We start from the raw sequence: 15173 nt of genomic DNA, 5'->3' as shown, positions 1-15173 counted from the left end.
GAAAGGATAAAATTAGAAAATTTTGAAATATTGTATGTTTACTGCTTTGATGATAAATATTAACTAGGGGAGCTGGTAAAACATGTCCAGTGACATACGTAAAATTAATTAAGACATTACCAGTTGTAGGTTGCAAATTTATGCTCACTATCTAATGAAGAAAACTATATTTATAGGTTAATTTCATTTTAAAATCATAGCTATTTTGGAGTTGGGGAGTGAAGAAGTCAACAGCAGTACAAGGTGACAGGATTTTGTGCAAGTTTTTGAAAGTGTGATGCTCTTTTGTGTAAAACACTTTCATATAAAACACCAGAGTGCGTTTCAACACACAGAGAGTACCACTATCCTGCTGTGAACAGCTTTCTTATAACTACTCAGTATGAAACTGATAGTATGGACTAGCTCTTTTGAATTAGTTGGTTTTGTTGTTTAGGAGTCTACTGGGTTGAATTCAGAACTAGGGATGTGAACTCCTAAGTTACAAACCACCTTGAAGATTGCCGTTTCTGGCTTGCATGTGTGTTTTAATTTGAGGTAACAGAACAGCATTTTCGAGTGTCTAAAGTTAAGAATCAGAAATTAACCTCTTTAGAACTTTATAGTTGTTTAAGAATGTGAACTGCTTCTATTGAATTTTGATGGCTGACGAAATTCAAACTACAATAAATAACATTTGTCTGATGGTGCCTGCAGTCTAGAAAAGAAAACTAAGTGTACACTTAAGGTGGCACTGCCCATGCCATGTACCCTACCCATTATGGGGGTGATAATGCATGTGTTAGGGGATTCGCCCACATGTGGACAGTGGCTATTGGTCTAAGAAGTCCAGGTGACCTAAAAAGTGCTGCTGTTCAAATTACTGAGTGTTCAGAAACCCTTGATTAAGCTTTTTAAAAACCCAAGCGCAACTGTTAATAGCAGTCTTGCCGAAACGGTGGATGGCACAGCTGTGATTGTCCTGTTGATGCAGCACTGCTTGGTAAAGACATAGAGCCAGGAATACTAAGGTACAGAAATACAGTAACTTCCTGGGGAGTATGTAGCTGCTCAAAAATGTTCACGAGTGACCTTTGATCTGTTGTTACCACTGATGTTCTGTTCACTTGCCTTGGCTTTTACACCTCTACAATGCAAATGGAAAAAGTACGTCTTGTGCAAAATAGGTGCCATGTCCTCAATAAAAGCACAAAAGTTCATGTTCCTTGCTAACAAGGTCAACAAAACGTGAAAGCATATTTTGAGAGCACACCTTCCTTGTTTTTCTGTCTGTCATTTTAGAGTAGTTATAAGTAACTTTACAGAGAGTTTCATTAGGAAATAAAAGTATCTTACATGGAAAGAGAATCAGTGGCTCCCAGCTCTAAAAAGATACTTGGATAGACAACACATGTTCATACAAATTTAGGTACTGCCTTAAAAAATATCGAAATTTATAAGACCTAGTAGCCACCTGTGATGGCATGGTATTTGTTCTATTTACTTTTTTAGGAAAAAAACTGTTTCTTATTTTGTGCCCATGGCCTAGGCTTGTGATGTCAGTCTTTTGTCTTGCAGACCCTTTATATAGAGATTATCATAGATTAATTTAGGTTAGAAAAGATGTCTAATATCATTGAGTCAAACAGTAAGCCTAACACTGCCAAGTGTTTTGCTTGACACAGAAGAATCATTTCTTTGAAATGAGTAATTGTTCATTATCAGCAAAATACAGTTATTTTTCTTGTTACAGACTGAACAGTCAAAAGAAGAGCAGAAACAAGGTTTAAGTGCTGAGAAATTGATGAGGAAAGCTTCTAAGGATGTGTGCCGGCTACGAGAGCAGAGCCAGAAAGTGCCACTGCAGGTGCAGTCATTCAGGTATGGCCTGTTCTGCTTTTCATGCCTTTTTTAATGTAGTGAAGTAACCTGAATTATTTATAGATATAATCAGGTGTTCCCTGTAACGTTAGTCAAAAGTCCACACGCTTTTGCATTGCCAGAAGCATTGCACGTTTCTAACATAGCTCTAAGTTGGAGTTTCGAAGGGCCAGGCCTCGGTAACTTGCTCATGTCAGAGGTGGCAGTGTGTCAGCTGAGCTGTGGTGGTGCAGAAGCCGAGGGGGAAATTTCAGACCTCTGTGTGACATCTGCTGTAGGCAGGCCTGTGTGCGACTGTTGTCATGGCTCACCTCACCCACAGCAGGTTGACGGTGGGCTTTAAGTCTTGGGATCTCTTCTAGTAATGGCAGCTGCCTGAAGCAAAGCACTCCTCAAGGAGAGGTAGAACAGGATACATCTCATCAGGAAACTGCTTAACCACTCCTTTTGCCTTGCTCAAGACTTACTAGTAAAGAAAGATCTTCAATCCCTCCTCCTTTCTCTTTCCCTTCTCCTTTTGGTTGTGGGAACAGCAACCAATTACTTGAAGCAATTAATGAAGTGTTCTTTCTTAGCATAAACCGGCATGAATACTTTCTATCTCAAACCTTAATTTTAACTGGTCTAAATTCCTAAAAGGCTGGCCAATAAGTGGCCTGAAGGCCACACTTATATATAAAAATAAATATTAATCTTTTGATTGAAAAATACAGCTCTTGCTCTTGAACATAGAAATAATACTGCAAGTTAATTTGATCTGTTTTGTCAGTAACACGTTTTTAAAGTTTGGATTTTTGATTCCTTTATAGGAAATTTAAGTCAGCTACTAAAAAATGTGAGATATTCTTCCTTTTCTAACCGTCTTTTGTGAGCAGTTGGAGAAATACATAAACAAGTAAGGGCCTGTGAGGTGACATGTATTGCAAATCACATCTGTAAGTGATGCAGAATCAAAACAAGAGAAAAAAGGGTTCCTCAGCAAAGAACAGCTGAGTTATTTATCTTTAGTGTGAAACTCAGAGCATCTTCAAACAGTTTTCACCTTATTGCAAGTCTTAAGAAAGAGTTTTGGTCAGTGCTGGTCTTATGACAGTCATCACAGACTGCTGCCTAAATCTACAGGAGCATATAATAGCGCTCAAGACATTCCCCTGCAAGAAGGGTATCGAAACACTCCATTGTCCTTTATCTTCTAGTTATCACACAACTAGGAGGAGGAATCCAGTTTAGGGAGTTGAATTTGCTCTGAGCTACTATTTTTAATGGAAACTTAAGCCTCACCAGTGGAAAACATGGTTTGTCTTCTGGACAAATACCTCCTGCGGCTGAATTGTACATGCCCTGCTAATTAGGCTTGTTACAGTGCTGTGGCCTCAGACTAATCACAGACAGGCATTTTTGAAGCTCTCAAGAAGAATGACTCTTCTGAGCTTTAATTTTTAAGCCCCTAATACTTATCTTCTGCTTTCTAGCCTGCTGCTAGGCAAGCCTGTGTAAACTTGTTATGCTTCAGTAATTTCTTAGTTCATAGGAGACAGAAATGGTAACAGTACAGGGGAAGCAACTGGAGAATGGGTTGACAATTCTGCTTCTCTAACTCTTGCCCAGACACAACAATTCCCACCCTGCCCTTTTCCCATGTCAGAATAAAATGATTTCTTTTGCCTTTTCATCCCCCTGCTGAAAATGTCATCATAGGAAATTCAGTGACTGAATCAATATTTCAGGCTTACCATTGCAGTTATTAATGAAATATTGATATTTTTTCTCTTTCAAAATTGGAGCTCCTTTTTACATAAATCTGCCTAAGAAGGGTATTATGTCACATGAATGTGACACATTTTTTTGTACATAAATTGTGTATTTTCCAAACCTCTACTTTACAGAACTATGCTGTAACATTAGCAACTCTACAGTGGATGACATTGGAGTCGTGCCATAAACGGTAAAATAATCCCTTGTTTTCTTTTCTAATTTCAGGGAGAAGATAGCATACTTTACAAGAGCAAAGATCAGTATACCAGCCCTTCCAGCTGATGATGTATAATTATGCTTTTTCATTGAAGTGTTTTTCCATTTGTTCATCTCTTTTCAGATGAACTTTGTAGTTTCAGTGATGTGCTTTCAAAGATCTATTTTACATTCACTATTGATATGTTTATTTGTAAAATATAGTGAATTGAATAGTTGTAATCTTAAAAAAATGACAAAAAAACCCAACAACCAGAAAACCAAAGTAGATTAATTTTGGTATACTGATGCTGATTTTGTACAGTTTGTATGTGTCACATGTGTTTTTATTTTGTAAAGATGGAACAAATGAACTAAGGCAGTACTAAGCAAGTATCCTGTTGAAATGCACTGTGTTAAGAAAAATGGTGTTCAACAGACAGTTGTTTATCTTTTCACTATTTTCATGTGAGGAGACTGTGAAGATGGCTGTTTTGCCATACAATATTTTTGTACAAGTGTGACTTTTATAGTTTAAAGTTAGCCACAAGCGTAAGCTCCTTTCCAGAACATCCAGGCTGCCTCACAACAGCTGCTAATTGCATTCATCACCAACATTGGAATTTTTTCTGAAAACAAATTTCTTCTGTTTTTGTTTTTTAGTACTTTGTAGGAAGAGATGGAGTTCAGAGTTTAGTTTTGTGAATGTACAGTACTTTAACCTGCACTAAAAGGTTTCTTGCATCTGCAGGAGAGCAACAAAGGCAAGGCAGACAAGTAACCCTAAAAACTTATTATGGGACTACCAAAAGGGGCAGCTGCTTTCTGAATGGGATGAATCAAATTCATAATTCCAACATTGATATCGAAATAGTTATATCCAGTGTACAGTTAAAAATGAGAGTTTCTCTCTGTTAACCTTTTGTCCTAGGGGGCTGTCTGATTGCTAACTAGGAATACATAAAGGTGTGTGTTAGGTTTACAAATATGAAGATGTTTCCTTTAAAGTATTTGTACCAGGAGAAAAATCTGTCACATGCTAACTCAATTATCAGAAGTCCTGTAGGTAAGGTAAACCCTTTCTGAAAAGGAAAAGCTCCAAACTCTAAGTCTGCACATATTTCGATACAATAAAAAACATTTTTTTAAATACACAGTTGACCCTGTATTCAGTTGAGGGTGCACAGGTTTAATGAATAGATGTGAATGGCTTGTTTCAAATTTGTCTTACATACTTCCTCCTAGCAGGCTGCTTCATCAGAAGGCAACTTAGATGCCTTCTCTTAGAAGTCCAGAACATTAGATGTAGGTAGGTTTTTAAGCAGTCCTGTCTTGGTAAAGCAATTGGGTTCTTATCTTCTGTGGGTACTGTGTAAGTAGGTGGACATTGCAGAGAACAGAATTATTTCATTTTCTACTTAATATATTGCATTCAGATGTATTTCATTCACTCGCTAGTTTTCTTCCCCAAGCAACAAGCCACATTGCATGGACTTCATCTTTCAGATATGCTATAATTACTTGATGAGAAAATGGAAACAAATATAACCACTATATGGTAGCAGCTGTCTTAAATTCAAAGTGACAATTCTGTGATGAGAGGTCTGTGTAACACCCAAGGGTTTTGTTATGCACAAATACATCAGTTCACTGAAAAGTATAGCCAAACATGCTATTTTGGGCAAGATGACTGATTGAACATCCTTTATGAATGCCCCATTTGTTGTTTGTGTCTTGGGTTTGAGATAACATTCATGTTTGAAAGGTCAATTTTAGAAAAAAATCTGGAATTATTTAATGTAGAGGTGAAATGATGGTTGTCAGTTTCAACTTCTCAACTTGATTATATAAGTTGTTTGTAGAATGATATTTAGAGGTGTACTTTATGATTTTTCTTTTATTTATTTACAGTCTTATTTATGTTCTGTTTAATGTAGTTCAGTTCTGGTCATAAAAATATTTGACATTAAGGATGCTATTGTGAAAAATACTTAGAGCTGTCTAAATTCTTGCCAGATTAGCTAGTTTTCCTCACATGTTGAATAATTTAAAAAAAAAAGTATTATTGTGTGATTTGTAAGCATGAGATGAGGTCAAAACTTAAGTATTGCTGGGTTCAGCTTGCAAAACTCATTTGAAAATGAGAGACTTATACATATTCATGCTCTTAATTTTCCAGATTGGTAAAGTTGTACATATTTATAGGCAGCTTTTAAAAATTCTGGCTTTTTGGTTTTTTTTTTTACTAATTCAGCTTATTCACACTTGAAAAACTCAATCGAATAAGCTAAAATACTACATACAAATAAGCTCCCATCAGTTTAAAGTTATAAATATTACTCTTAAAGTGGAATTTACTCTGCACAGTAGGGTACAACGAATGTAATTAGTTCTATGGCCAGGTACCAATGTCACTGCAGTTGCATATATATGAAAGTTAAATATCACTGGTACAAGAATATTTATCCAAATGAACAAAGTTTAGCAGAAATTGTAATAGAACACAAATCAAATAATTTTAAGATTATTTTTCTTTTTACTATTGCTGTGTTTATACTGTATTAAATATAAAATGCTCAGGACTGAACTAAATATTTAATCAGGTTATATTCTGAATGTGTTTCTGTTCTAATTTTGTCTGTAAGAGTATGCAAGTACATCACATAGATTAACTTGTCTCTGCACTTTTCATGTGTTTCAGTGATTGGAAAATACATTTTTTTAACAAAGCTCTTTTCCAGACCAGTGTTTTATTTAATTCTTTTATTGCTGTTCTATATCTCTATATGCTCTTTGCAGAAACAGATGGCTGCTACAGCTTTGTCAATGTAAAATCATGGCAATTTATAGAAAGTTCACATCAATCACTGACAGGTCTTAGGGTAAGTTATATAGGAACTGATTCATATACTTGAAGTTAGTTCTTTACATTCATGAAGTAAAACCTGCAATAGCAATGAACACAGTCGACTCCACTGGACAACATCTCATGATTATGCAGAAATACTGGCTTTCCTTAGAGAGGGAGAAAAAGAGATTGGGCAGGGATACAGGTGGTCATATTATCTCTCTCTCTCACGGAGTCATGATGGAGAATCTTGTATTACATGACATTTTGTCTGAGAACATTTAGTTTACTGTAAATGATACCGCCCAGCGAACTTCATTCAAAGTTGTACTGCATTAGGTTTTTGTTATGCATGTTGAACTGGCACTACAAACTGTTTCAGAATTAAACTAATATTATTTTTGTAAAAAATACTTTGTTTAAAGCAGCATCAGTAGGCGTTCTGCTATTTAAGATATGGTCAAGTCTCCATGCAGGCCTAGAGACTAAAAATTTTGTACTCACTTATTCTAAAAAAAACCCCAAGCCATACTACAAAGACAAAATCTGCAGTTGATCACATTTGGGAGAAATACAGCAGTGGATACTACTTAGTAAGAAAGAACCCCTCCCCCAATATTGTAAACAGTGACCTGCCTGTTCAGCAGATCTTTCTTGCTGTAATGCAAGAGTAAGAAATCGGAAAACCTGATATTTGCCTTTTTTAAAGTCTTCCATTTCCAGTTTCCAGATGTTGTTGGGCATCTTGTATATCTGCCATTGCATACTGCTCTGGTAATTGACAGTCAGATGATAAGCAGATTGTGGAGAGGAGTAGAGATCCTCCTAGAATTATAAAAAATCCACCAAACCAGCCACTGAACAGTGCATCCCCAATTTCCCATCTGGGCACAATCTCCAAAAATCCTGGATTATAGTGTAGGCAACCTAAGACACAGGGACTGCAGACATCTGCAAGAGTGTTCCTCCAAGTAGTAACAGATGTTTCTTTAGCTTCTGCTCTGTATCCTCCATCTTTAGGCAGTCCAAACCAAGACCAGAGATCACAACTTTCAGAAGTCCTAGTTGATTTGATGTAGACACTAAAATCCTGGAAATTTTGAATTCCAGAGGCAAAACTAGGAAAGAATTAAAATCCTTACGCTGTGTTCCTCCTACGCCATGGACTACACAGGTTTACCAGAGTCCCATGGTCCAAGCTCCAGTATATTTAGGTCTAAGCTGAGTTTTTTCCAGCCTGATAAATAGTTACAGGTCCTAGTTAAAATCCATCCTAGCACAGACAACAGAAATCCAGCAAACTGTAGCCTGTGCCTGGATGCCAAGGTCATTTTTTGCAGTCACAGAAGCGCCTAACTGCTGACTTTTGCAGGCATTGTTCCAATCAATTCTTTGTCATACTGTACATAAGCAAAAGTTAAAATAATGCTTTATGAAGCATGAAATACTTCTCCCCCTCCCTCCTGCTTTGTTAGCCTGGTTCCATGTGCTGGGTGGTGGTGTGGTAAACCAGTAGCAGAAGTGTGTGGCCACAGCTGGCTCACCTTTTGTTAGTTTTGTATTTGTTGTTTTTTTTTTTTTTTTAAGAAAAGCATATACTTGGCTTTCCATCAATCTGCTAAAACATTACAACAGTTCTGCTAGTTTTGGCATCTCACAGTTTGTTTCCATATTAAATTCTAATACTACATTGATGCACTTCCACTTAGAGAAAATGATGCTGTTTGCTCTGTGGCAAGTTAAATGTCGTATGTTTAAAGTCAAAGATTGCACAGCAACATATTCCAGACATGAGTGAATGGAGCTTAAGGAGCTGTGGATAGGATGCGTAATGCCTCAAGACTGTATCTGAAGAAGATAGTGTAACTATTCTTTAAATTAGCATTTCTCAGGCTATTTTTGTGCATAAAGTATGCAGGTGCCAGAAATGCCTAGAATAACTTGTATGGGCAGTTTAATGTGGTAGACTGGGAAAACACGACTTGCTAGGTATAAGGCACCCACACCATCACACCCCATGCACAAAAAGATATCTGCTAAGCATGCTACAATTTCAGAAAACTACTATTTCCAAATACACAGAAAAACCATTTGATGCAATGCAGGTATTTATAGATTGTTTAGGATAGGAAATCTCCTCTAATTTGTACATCACTGCGTTAGGCAAGTGGAAAACTGAAATAGCGAGTCAAGCTTTGAGGCTCATTTCATTGGTTACATAAGAAAGGAAGCACATTTTTGTTAAAACCCAAGCTGTAAGAGAACATGCATATTCATTTTCAGGATTTTACAGTGCAGTTGAGAAGCAAAAGCACCTCTCCTGCAGAGTTTACAAAAATTTCAGCATTCTTCTCTGAAACACAGTTTTAAGCAGTTCCCCAGGTGCGAAAACACACCACCTTCCAATACCAGTGTATGGAGAAAACAGACATAAATTTAGGAAATCAGCTAGGTAACAAAGAGTCCTTTGAATTACTACTGAAACAAGCTTCTGGCTTGCACTAAGGTTTGGAAAAGATAGGACAGTATTTCTGTACTGCTTTAAACCTTCCATTTTAAGGCCTAGTTTCAGTTTCCGAGCGTTGACACTGATCCTGCTGTTCTGCTACTGTGTAATGGACTGAAGACGGATGGACTTCAGTGGAACAGATTGTGCAATTAAGTAGGGATCCTCCTAATATTAGACAAAATCCAGCAAGCCAGCCAACAAACAATGCTTCCCCAAAATCCCACCTGGGAACAATGTCTGGTATATTCTCATCCCAAAACTCCTGGACTGTGGAATGGGCAACCCAAGACACTGGGACAATAGCTGTAATCCCCGATATCCAGACGAGCATTCCTCCAAACAGCAACAACCGCTTCTTTTGTTCCTGTTGTCTTTCACCAATTTTCAAACAGTCCAACCCAAATCCTGAGAGCAAGAGGCCCAGAAGCCCTGATCCATTGGAAAAAAACATCAAAATCCTAGAAATCCTGAGCTCTGGAGGCAAAGCTAGGAAAGAGTCGAAGTCCTTGCATTGCATTCCCCCTTCTTCCTGTACAACACAAGCTTGCCAGAGTCCCATGGTCCAGATCTCCAACTCATTCAGTTCCAAGTTAAGATTTTTCCACTGGGGTAGATAGGTGGTGAGACAGGACAGGACCCATCCCAACAGAGAGAACAGTATGCCACTTAATTGCATCATTGGTTGATAGACCAAGGCCATTATAAGAGCAGAGTCCTGAAAGCTTGAGGAGGAAGGAAGGTCTCCCCAGCAGTTCTATACCAGCTGCTACCTTGAGTGATGGTGGAAGCTATGATGGTTTTAGTTTTCTGCTTCCCCAAATATAAGCCCTTGCTATTAACCCTTTGCAAGCTCTGAAACACTTTTTTGTTCTTCATGAATATAAAGTTTCACATAAAGGACGAAGGGCTTCACTAAACCATGAGTTAGGCTTTCCGATAAGGATTTGATCTGTTACCTTCCAATTTGCTTGGTAAAATTATATCCCAATGCCTGATGATTACAAGCCTGAGGATGAACAAAGAGGGCTCTATGACCCCTCACCCTAAAACACAACAGAAATCTTTGTGCTTCAATACGGATTAATTAGATTTTAAGTGGTGATAAAAAGGCAGCTCTGTGTGCAACAGGACTTCATTGTAATAGCTAAATTTGAGATTTCAGGGATGTAAATCAAGGCCTTGTAAAGAAAGGTAGACTGTTTGCCTATAATCTTTATTCTTAGACTTCCTCAACATACATAATGGCTTATCTTCCACTGCCCTGTTCTATGTCCCCAGCACTGTAAAAGACGCTTTGTAAAAGATCCTTATGTTTCACATTTTCTACATTCATTTCTTTTAAAATGGGCTTTGTTTTGACAGACTTTTAAGGGGAAAAGGAGACGGGTATGGTGAAAGTACCATAGAAAATGAAATCCTAGACATCCCTCCACCATAATGAACCCAGGCAGATCATCAGCCAGTGTAAACTTTACCTGCCCCAGGACTTCAGCAACACCATGGTAGCAACTTACAACAGCTTGGTGTCCCCTTTCCTAAAGCAAATGTCCCAGATGGCACACAGTGTATACACTTAGTATCTATATCAACAACATTTGGCACTCAATGCTCCCAGGGCCAGGAATGCCTAGTACACCTTTCTGATCAAAGCAAGATACCATTATGCCATTACCCCATTAGGAAACCCAGCTTTTTTCCTCCTCTCATGTCAGCTACACTTGTGCATGTCTACAGGGTCAGCAAGGTCATCTGTTTACTGTTCCCCTCCCCACATGTAACAGCACAGCCTTTATGGGAGGGAGCAGGAGCTGAGCAGTGTGAACACATGCACATGTGTATGACCCAGAGATGTTTTCCAGTCTTTCTTGACTTCATCTCCTAGATGTGATAATGAACATATCTGTATATTTTTAATTCTCAGTTGCATAAAGTGAATTATGTGATGGGAAAACATAACACTGCTTTTGAAGATTTCCAAAATCCTGGAGGGTATCATCAAGAAATATCACTGTGAGAAAATCTCTTCTCCATTTCTGTATGGAGTTGTAATTTCTAACCCTTGTTTTTTCCTGTCACAAGCTGTGAAAGAACCAGCACAAGGAAAGATGATCTATTTCCCTTTATCTTATGTACCAGCCCAGTCCAATGGCTTTTACTTGGTCAAAAATTACCATGCACAAGAGCAGGAATCCTTAAGGATATAACTGACAACACTGAGAACAGATTGACGCAAGCCATCCACCAGGCAAAAGAAGACAGACCAATCCCACATTCATTCTTTCATTTGGACTCCAGATTGTACTTTCAGATTTGGCAGTGTTGTTTCTCTCCCCCTTCTCTGCTAGAGTGCTAGTTCTGGAAATCATCATGACTTTCAATGAGAATCTCCATAACGCCATTTGAATAATTTTTGAGATAAACAACCACACTCCAGGAGTGACTCTGCTCCTTCAGGGGCTACGTGTTTATCTCACTTTAAAAATCACAGTTACCGACAGACTGGAAGCCTGTTGCATTTCTCTTAACTGTGAACATTTAATATTTTCTTCTCTGCTCTCAATTCCAACAGTCCATGTAGTGTGAGAGCACAGGATCAGGCATGTGAAGTCCATTCATTTTTCAAATGTTGATTACAGCTGGAACAGTGTGCCAGCCTTCAAATTTTAGCCATCAGAAGCACTGGGAGTGCTGCATGAGTAAGATCTGCCAATTAAGTTCTGCAACTTACTTTTAACCATGCTTACTTTCAACTTAGGGCAAACAAAGCTTCCTTACACTATCCTGGATAGATTATATATAATCCTTGTGTGATTATATATAATACAATATATATTATATATAATAGAATATATATTATATATAATACAATATATATTATATGAGATATATATATATATATATTATATGGGGGGGGGCTGTAAGGTAACACTTCCCTTGTCACCAGGACAGCAATAAGGGTCTGAAATGCCTTTGCTTGAAACTTACTGATCTTATGACAATCTCAGCTGAACTGGGATATGTACATTCTTGAGTCAGTCACTGCCTGAGTCCAAACTCCCTTGTCCTTTTTTCACATTTTCCCTACCTACTATTATTTCTTCTCTCTCATCTAAAAATATCTCGTTCTCAGAATAATTTTATTTTAGTAGACTTGTGCCTACACAGATGGTGAGATGTCAGAGTTACTATGAAACCCAGGGGCTAGAATTGGGCTCCCATCAGTTTCTGCCCTACTGCTCACAGTAATTTGAAACACAAGCCCAAGGTTCACTGTTATATTGCCATGAGAAGAAACATCTGCCGACATCTGCACAGCCTGAATCAACAGATCATCTCAAGGGGTTTAAGTGGAGATGGCCACTGAAAGATGCCCCCAGGCTGGTGGGACAGGGAAGCTGCCTGCCAGGGACCTCTGAGCCAGAGCCGGGGCCCACGCACAAGCGAGCTGCCCCAGGACAGCTCTGCCCCTTCTGGTCTCCCTGCTCGCCTTGCCAGCCTCTGCAGCAAGGACTGTGCTTGTCCAACACAAGCTTGTCAAGAAGAAAAGGAAGAGCAGGTACAGCTATCACTGACCAGTGTGCTTTCAAGTAAGGAAGGTGAGAATCAATTTAGAGGGGGTTTTGAGTGGGTTTAGAGCAAGTATTTTTGTATTCTTTTTTCCTATAGATTTTAAAGCCTGATGTATGTAACATACAGCAATACCACCCTACAGAGGCTTATACACCTAAACCAATCTGAACCTGTAGGAAGTGAGGTGCAGAGAAGAGAGTCTTCTGGTCACCCATGCAGGCCAGCAGAGACTCTCCAGAGCATCAGCCGCCCTGAAGCCAGGCACTTGTCACAGACACACACAGTGGTACATCTTTGCGCTTGCTCCTGTTGCCATATGACTGTTTCAGCAGCCAGTTCTGTGAGACATTGAGCTTTCGTACCTCATGTTACAGACAATGCCTGTGAAGAATATAGCACAGGTCACGATCAGGTTCCTACAGGCTCAGGAATATTTTTTAAAGCATTGGAGATCACGTAATTCATTCAAACTAGCTCCAAGCATCATTTTGCAAATTGATTTTCACTACACTGAAGGGGAATAGGAGTGGTCAGCATGCATATCGTTTTATGCAGTTAAGTGCATGAAATTTTTACTCCCCATAAAACCATTTCAGGTTGAATACAAGGATTTTGAATCTCATTACAAGTATTACATAGTCCCTCAAAAGCTACACTAACTCTTCTGGGAACCTCCATGGTGAGAGATGGATACATTAATACTTTAGCAGCTAGAAAGAGTAGTAGGGAATTGTTGTCTTTACACAGCTCAGCAGCCCACACAATTATCCCAATGTTTTGTGGTCAGCATAAGAGGAAAAAATATCAGGTGCAGGACTTTGGGATCTGATTAGGTAATTTAATACCACAAAAGCAGTATTATGAGACTGGCACTTTCCTATACTTTCAGTTCCTTCATAAAGCATAATCATGTTCATTTTGTGGCTTGTTTATTCTCCTTCAATGCTCCAAAAGTGTGCTCATCTGTGAAGTACAATGATCTCCAATAGCATTCCCCAGATACTACCATTATTTTCTCTAAACTGAAGATAGTCATGGAGTTCCCTAAATATTTTTTGTTGCTCATTTAAATGTCAAGTACTGTCATGAGTCATTCACAGGTCTCTCAATTTAAGATTCCAATTTTATAGATGCATATGAAAAAGATGGAAATAAGAGCTAGTGTACAGATTTTCTATGACAATCTTAGTTACAGCCAGTGAAACATAGCTACTGTCAGAAGCTGGCAAGGTAGTGTCTTTAGCATCTTAATACAAGTGAGTTAATTCATTCAATCCTTTGCTTTCCACATTATTGCTTGAACTGGAAGTTGTAAGTGTTAGTGTTTTCTTACCCATCTAAGAACACATTTCTCTGTGTGCTGGAGCTTCTTTGGGGTTTGCATATCCAATGTGCTCTTCAGTGAAACCATTGAAACACCAAGAAAAAACCACAATCCATACTGCTGCTATCCATACTGACTTACTCTAGTCTGCATTTAAGTGTACTTTGACAAAAAATATTATTTGTATTGGTAGAGCCTAAGGTTTCACACAAAAGGCCATATCACCTCTTCTGATCCCCCCTCCCCGGCACGGGCAGTGAGGACACCCCAGCAGTGCAGCCACTGCAGATGGTTTCACAGCACTGGTGCACCAGGGCTGGCACAGCAAGGCAAAGCTGGCCTGAGCACAGCAGTAGGAGGTGAGCATCAGCACCTTCAGAGGAGCCAGGAAGGGGCTGCAGGGCCCTCTCACAAGGGAAAAAGGCATAGCCATCTCCGGCCTTCTGAATCGGACCTCCTTCCACAAAAGGGAATATTCCCGGCTTTTCAGTATTGCAGGGACTGCCCAAACCAGCATACCTCTCCTTTACAAACCTTGGATATAATTCGTTAAGCAACTTTACAAGAGCCTGTTATGTATGCAAAAGAAATGTACTTCTCTGATTGAAAGACCTTGCTAACAGTTTCACTTCTGTAAGATTAATCAAAAGCTTAAAATAGGATGTCATGTAGAATTAATGGCAGTTGCACAAGATCTAGAAAAGAAAGGCACTGAAAGAGTCAAGCACAGCAAGGTGAAACTGTTGATTTCTGCTTTAGGGACTTATTCAAAGGTTGAAATGAGAGAGGGTAGATTTGCCATCATTATACTGGAAGAATAAAGAATGCTTTAAGGCTCACTACTCCAACCTTTGCAGAAAATTTTCCATCACCATCCCAATCCAGACTTCAAAGTGAGGGTTGACTGGGTCAGAAAATTAGCCTTATTCTTCAGGGAACTATTTTTGATATACTGTCCATACAGGAGATTACTGTAAGTATGAAAATTCATGTCACTTGAGTGATTGGAATGTGATTTCCTTGAATGATGGAAAACTAAGAAATTAATTTCTGAGTTGTGTAATATGTAGGCTTCTTTATCACTATGCATCCCTTATTATGAGACTCTGGTT

The 15173-nt window shown here is 38.7% G+C and overlaps 2 protein-coding genes, 1 long non-coding RNA gene and 1 pseudogene across 7 annotated transcripts in view; 1 reads left to right on the top strand and 3 right to left on the bottom strand.

The window, feature by feature from the left end:
* WWC2 (WW and C2 domain containing 2) overlaps nucleotides 1-6539 on the top strand; it is a 104377-nt gene extending 97838 nt beyond the window's left edge. For all 4 annotated transcript variants that reach the window (XM_051790418.1, XM_051790417.1, XM_051790420.1 and 1 more), the window contains 2 exons: nucleotides 1733-1860; nucleotides 3841-6539. In XM_051790418.1, coding sequence (XP_051646378.1) covers nucleotides 1733-1860; nucleotides 3841-3907 — 195 coding nt within the window. In that variant the 3' untranslated portion in view covers nucleotides 3908-6539. The remainder of the gene's footprint in view (nucleotides 1-1732; nucleotides 1861-3840) is intronic.
* LOC127472356 (uncharacterized) overlaps nucleotides 1-15173 on the bottom strand; it is a 50340-nt gene that overhangs the window by 800 nt on the left and 34367 nt on the right. The window lies entirely within an intron of this gene.
* Nucleotides 6617-8023, bottom strand: LOC127472350 (claudin-22-like; annotated as a pseudogene).
* Nucleotides 9106-9950, bottom strand: LOC127472349 (claudin-22-like). The gene has a single exon (XM_051790477.1). The coding sequence runs from the start codon at nucleotides 9865-9867 to the stop codon at nucleotides 9214-9216; it is 654 nt and encodes a 217-aa protein (XP_051646437.1). The 5' UTR covers nucleotides 9868-9950; the 3' UTR covers nucleotides 9106-9213.

The sequence above is a fragment of the Manacus candei genome, unplaced genomic scaffold (genome assembly GCF_025592945.1).
Source record: "Manacus candei isolate 608988 ecotype Guabito, Panama unplaced genomic scaffold, ASM2559294v1 h1tg000028l, whole genome shotgun sequence".
Taxonomy (NCBI): Eukaryota; Metazoa; Chordata; class Aves; order Passeriformes; family Pipridae; genus Manacus; species Manacus candei.
Note: the sequence above shows the minus strand (reverse complement) of the source record. Positions and strands in the feature narration are given on the sequence as shown.

Coding starts and splice junctions, on each gene's coding strand:
- LOC127472349 (XM_051790477.1), bottom strand. CDS start 9,867: ATGGCCTTGGTCTATCAACCAATGATGCAATTAAGTGGCATACTGTTC.